Source organism: Adiantum capillus-veneris, chromosome 20, assembly GCF_014529385.1.
Source record: "Adiantum capillus-veneris isolate H3 chromosome 20, ASM1452938v2, whole genome shotgun sequence".
Lineage (NCBI taxonomy): Eukaryota > Viridiplantae > Streptophyta > Polypodiopsida > Polypodiales > Pteridaceae > Adiantum > Adiantum capillus-veneris.
The window spans coordinates 56,979,067-56,984,525 of NC_140950.1; the positions used below are offsets into that span (position 1 = coordinate 56,979,067).

The 5,459-nt window shown below is 44.0% G+C and overlaps 1 protein-coding gene across 5 annotated transcripts; it reads left to right on the forward strand.

Moving 5' to 3' along the window:
• The first annotated feature begins 2,175 nt into the window (after positions 1 to 2,175).
• On the forward strand, positions 2,176 to 4,392 carry EMB1345 (Transducin/WD40 repeat-like superfamily protein). 5 transcript variants are annotated; one of them, XM_086492444.1, is made up of 3 exons: positions 2,176 to 3,873; positions 3,967 to 4,015; positions 4,114 to 4,392. In XM_086492444.1, exon 1 carries the CDS (start codon positions 2,268 to 2,270, stop codon positions 3,342 to 3,344), a length of 1,077 nt encoding a protein of 358 aa, XP_086348570.1. In that variant the 5' UTR covers positions 2,176 to 2,267; the 3' UTR covers positions 3,345 to 3,873; positions 3,967 to 4,015; positions 4,114 to 4,392. The 5 variants fall into 5 exon arrangements, with proteins under 5 accessions (XP_086348570.1, XP_086348567.1, XP_086348568.1 ...); XM_086492441.1 differs by having other exon boundaries at positions 2,176 to 4,015; XM_086492442.1 differs by having other exon boundaries at positions 3,967 to 4,392.
• Positions 4,393 to 5,459: the final 1,067 nt, after the last annotated feature.

Consider the following 5,459-nt stretch of genomic DNA (forward strand, 5'->3'; position numbering starts at 1 on the left):
ATGTTTGTTTTGAGCAGTACGGGCAAACAAAAGCTTAAATGCAACCTATGTGTATCGACGATAGTCATTTGATCGCATGGTGAGTAAGCATTACCCTTTCTTGGTTTTTGAGATTGAGAACGTAGTTAATGAACACGCTAAAAATTGCACGCTGCCGTGGGAACGGCACATTTCCTTGTATTATAAAAATTGGGGAGGAATGTGCAAAACCCCCCCCCATCCAAGGAGACTTGCATGTTTTCTTTTGTTTGAAACATAAAAATGGAACAACAAACAATTAATAACATTAACATCTTGTATAATAACGAACATTGAGCTTGATAAAACTCTAATCCTCCTTGTGGTTTTTTGTGAGGTATACCTCTGAAGGACAAGGTTGATTTAATCTTGATTGTCTTGAGCAGATGCAATGTGAGGGTGTTTCGCCAAATGCAGTGACGTACTTTTGCGCATTGAAAGCGTGTGCCACAATCAAAGCTACTGATAGGGGGGAGTAGATTCATGTTGAAATTCTAAGGCAGGGGCTTTTGCAAAGCCATATCACACTGCGTGGTGTGCTCGTGTGGACATGTAAATTTGAAACGTCGTCTCTTAGAAAGCGGGTTCATTGTAGGATGCTCGTTATGGTTGTGGCAAGGATACATTGTGCTTCTTCACTGGTGGATGGGAAGGGAAGATCTGTCTTCAAATTCAAATCACCTATACTTGCACCTTTCAACCTTGTGGCCTTACTTATAAGGAAATCAACACGGGTGAGAAACTTCATGATGAGATAACCAGTCAAGTCTATTGGAGAAAGATGGCATACAATGGTTCTGGATTAATTTTTGGATAATAGTTGCGGACTCCACCCAAAGTTGCTTCAAATGATGCTACAATATTTATGTGATGGTGTTTTCCCACCAAGTTGAAGATTGCTTGACCGTCTTGCCCATGAGAGATATTTTAGATCAGTAAGCGAGGTGAGAGTTTCTCTTCCGACAAAGTCTATTGGGTTGTTGCAATGCTGGGCTAGTTTAAGAGAACGTCTCTCTCAAACACTTCCTCCAGTTTAATCAGCTCCTAGCTCCTTGAAAGTATGTGGCCTTACACAACGCCTTCAAACGAATGAGAATCCATGAAGAGATTGCAAGATATACCAATGGGAGCAAACAAGCATCATGTCGGCAAAGCTTTAGCCGAACATCATCGTGTTTGTTTACGACAATCAACAAATGGATGTTGAGATAGAAGGATACATAAAATACTCTGAATTCTACACTCATTACTATCGACGTAGTAAAACAAACGCACTAAAAATTACACGTTGCCATGGGAATGAAATGTTCCCTCGCATTATAAAAATTGGAAAGGATTGTGCAAACTCCCCCATGCAAGGAGACATGCATGAATTCTACATTCATTACTACCGACGCATTGAAATGAACGCACTAAAAATTGCACATTGTCGTGGGAATGGCACGTTCCCTCGTATTATAAAAATTGGGGAGGATTGAGAGAGAGAGAGAGAGAGAGAGAGAGAGAGAGAGAGAGAGAGAGAGAGAGAGAGAGAGAGTATGCTTTGTTAGTATATAACAAGATTCAAACGTTTTATTTTCTCTTACCCTCGGACTCGGATTGGGGAGACCTACTGGCTCTACTTTTATTATATTTGTTTCATTATCAGATTCCATTTCCCTCCCTGAGGCTTTCTACTGCCCGAGGCTTTCTATTGTAGGCATTCGAACTCAGCCGAGGGAGGTGACGACTCCCAACGGCGCCAGTCTACACCATGGAGACAAGAGCCCTCGATGCTGCAGCTCATAGGTTCAAACATTAAAAAATATCTGCCTCCCACCACACCAATGACCTGCGCGCTCTCCTTCCAGCTCCTGCGACATCTACAAGCTACGCTCGAGCTCCTTCCAACTATCTTTGCCCATGTAATAGCCTGACCCGCCTCGCACACTTTCGCCATGCTCTTGCTTTCTAGCTTTTCAGATCAGGGGTACCTCAATTTGATTCGGCTTCTTTTTCGAATTTACCCCAACCGATATGCTTCAATTCAATACAAATGCAGCTAACGAAGCACTCTAGTTACTTTAGTGCTAGACGTTTGATGTTAATCTGTGTAGCCTATGTCGTGTTATGTTCGATAGATATCCCTATAGCAACGCCTTCCAAGCAAGACTAGTTTTGTAGGCAGCACTCGAACTTGAGAGAGAGAGAGAGAGTCAATGGTAAACCTTTGAGAAACGAGAGAGACAGAGCGAGAGAGCGAGGGAAGGATGGGGGTGGGGGCGGGGGAAGAGGAAGTACAGGTAAGCGTGGTGCAAGAGCTGGAAGGACATAGCGATCGGGTATGGAGCGTAGCGTGGAGACCAGGCAGCGGAATTTCAGGTAGACCAGCCATGTTGGCCTCCTGCAGTGGTGACAAGACTGTGCGTTTGTGGCAGCACGGCCCTTCACCCAGCTGCTTCTCTCCTTCCTGGTCTTGCGTGGCGGTGTTGGAGGAGATGCATAAGCGCACAGTTAGGTCTTGTGAATGGTCTCCCGATGGAAGGTTGCTTGCAACAGCGAGTTTTGATGGCACGACAGCCATCTGGGAGGACGTTGGAGGCGATTTTGAATGTGTAGCTTCTCTAGAGGGTCACGAGAATGAAGTGAAGAGTGTTTCTTGGAACGCATCTGGGACGTTACTTGCCACTTGTGGACGAGACAAATCTGTGTGGATATGGGAGCTGCAACCAGGGAATGAGTTTGAGTGTGCTTCTGTTCTACATGGCCACTCGCAAGATGTGAAGATGGTTTTGTGGCATCCATCTGAGGACATTCTGGTTTCTGCTAGTTACGACAACTGCATAAAGGTGTGGATCGAGGACTCAGATACAGAAGATTGGACGTGTGTCCAAACAATTGATGAATCTTGGGGCCATACATCAACCGTGTGGGCCGTCTCGTTTGATTCTCTCGGACGCCGCCTTGTCTCGTGCAGTAATGATTTGACTTTGAAAGTGTGGGATTCGAGTAGCAAGTCTTTTACCGATGGAAATCTATGGAGACATTTATGCACAATCTCTGGCTATCATGAGAGAACTATCTTTTCTGTTGATTGGTCCAAAACCACAGGTTTGATTGCCAGTGCTGCCGGCGACGATTGTATACGCATTTTCTCTGAAGATTCTGATGACAAAATGACTCCGGATTCAGGCCCAGCAACGTATAAGTTGCTTGTGAGGAAAGAGAAGGCGCATTCCACTGATGTTAATTGTGTTCGATGGCATCTGCAAGAAGCATCATTGCTTGCTTCAGCTGGCGATGACAATACTGTTAAAGTCTGGAGAGTTGATTACAGAAACTCATAATTAGTGGGTTATAAACGATGTCTGGAGAAATCTAGAGCACTTGTAAACTCTCTTCGATTTGAAGCTCAATAAAAAAAGAGAGATAGAGCTGATCTTTGTAGTAATTTTGCAGAGAATTTGAGAAGAAGGGGCACTTCAGATTTTGATAAATAGGTGAAAGGTCTATAGATTTTGTTGGCATTGCCCTTTGGGCAGTCTGTTGCCTTGGTCACTCAGAATTGTACATCTTTGGAAAAGGGATGGTGTGGTTAATTATGGGGGTGCTTGCTAACTGTGTGAAAGGCTGAAGCGTTTCTCGGCTGCCTTAGCATCCCTTGCCAAGCTCCCTAACGGCAGTTCGAGTTCTGTTTTCAGTTATCGTCTCCAGCTTGAAGGTTGTCTCTCTCTACTGGTCATGGGCTGGCCGCTGGCATCAACGCTCGTTCCCTCTTGCAACTCTTCTGTCTTGTTGGCCCTTGTTACAGGCATACTGTCTGCAGGATTGCCTAGGAAGCGAAAGCAGGTCATGAGCAGCATTTAAAGTAGCAAGGTAACATTTTTCTGTGGAGTTGTATTTTTGTGCAGCCCTCATAAGTGCAAGATAAGAGATTGTACCTGTATGTGTGTGCATGTGTGCGCGTAGCCCATTTGCGTTTCTTCAGAATTTGTTAGAGAGCAGCAATGGCGTCTGTGTAAGTATATCACCATTTGAATTGTTACACATATATTGCTGCATCTGTAAAACACGTATAGCACCATCTGAAAACATGCAGTGTGGTATACCAAGCAGGGTGAAACTATCCAACTGTTTGCTACTCTATCGAAAATGGCAGTGGAGGGGGCAAGTCATGGCTTTTGTTGACATTGACAAAGCTTACATTTTGTGATTCCAGGAAGGAGCTTCAGTTCTATTAGTGGCTAACTACTGGGTGACAATATTTTTAGCCCTGCATGCGAAACGAAACTTGTAGTCTAGAGCCACCTCGTGTATAATATGTTTGGTTTACTCTTTTTCCATACTCTCGATTGTTAACATGAGTATGCATTATAAATGTATGATTTTATCCAATGTGTACTTGCAATTTACCCTTTAGCATATGCATGCCTTTTTGAAACCTCTAGACCTGTCAAAATTTGAAGAATCTGGGGACTTTCTTCCTTGATTAGTAGCTTGCCAAATCTATTGTACTTGAGAGAGAATTTTTCAAGATCCATATTCACATTGCAAGTAAAATACTATGGTGATCCTTTTTTTTGTTTTTGGGGTAAGAGTGTCGAGGGTAAGTTGCTTACACCATTGATCTCATTGATAGGGGGCTTAAGTCAGTATGAAGTAGTTTAAAGGAGAAAATAGGAGTCAAAATTGAGTCTGTCATATTTATCTCTAATGGGGACTCCTCGGGAGAGCCCTTGATGTTAACCAGGCTTGTTGGTCAAAGGTTGTGACTTAGTCTAGGACGGTGGTGGTTACGTAGCTAATATGACACTAGAACCTGCCTTGCTTGGCTTGTAGCTATCTTTCTAGGATGGTGGTGGTTTATGCAGCTCATGAGAGCCGGCCTTGCTTGGCCTATAGCTGTCTTGCCTTGTTCATAAGCGGATCTGGGACATTACTGATACCGACGTGCGAAGTGTTGCTTAGCTTTCCAAGCTCAAGGTTCGACATTTTTTCCTAGGGATGAGCCTTCTTGCGTTCAGCTTTGACTAATTGTAGGCCTAGACATGTTGGGATTGGCAACCCTCGTATTTGCTTCTCTGGCTTTGCCTTTGTTCCTCTTCTATGTTGTCTTCAGTTCTCCATGCGCAAGGGGTCCATCCAGGAGAGTACATCTTTTAAGGGGCGTTGAGTGTCAATCATTCATCTGGAGTGGCTTTTGTTGCATCCGTTTGTGCAAGCATCCTTAAAAAACGGCGTGAATCACACAAGAGATTCTGTATTTCGTTGTATGGATATTGTCGGGCATAGCCATAAAACAGCCCTCACCCCCTAAACTGCTCTTGGAAGATATTGGAGCCGCCATTGGACAGAAGATGAAACTCTCAACGCTTCCTCTCAGCTCCTAGACGGGGAACCAATCCAAGGGAGCTGGCGTAACTTGCTTCTTACTTCATTGGATAGCTCATAGAAGGAGTTTG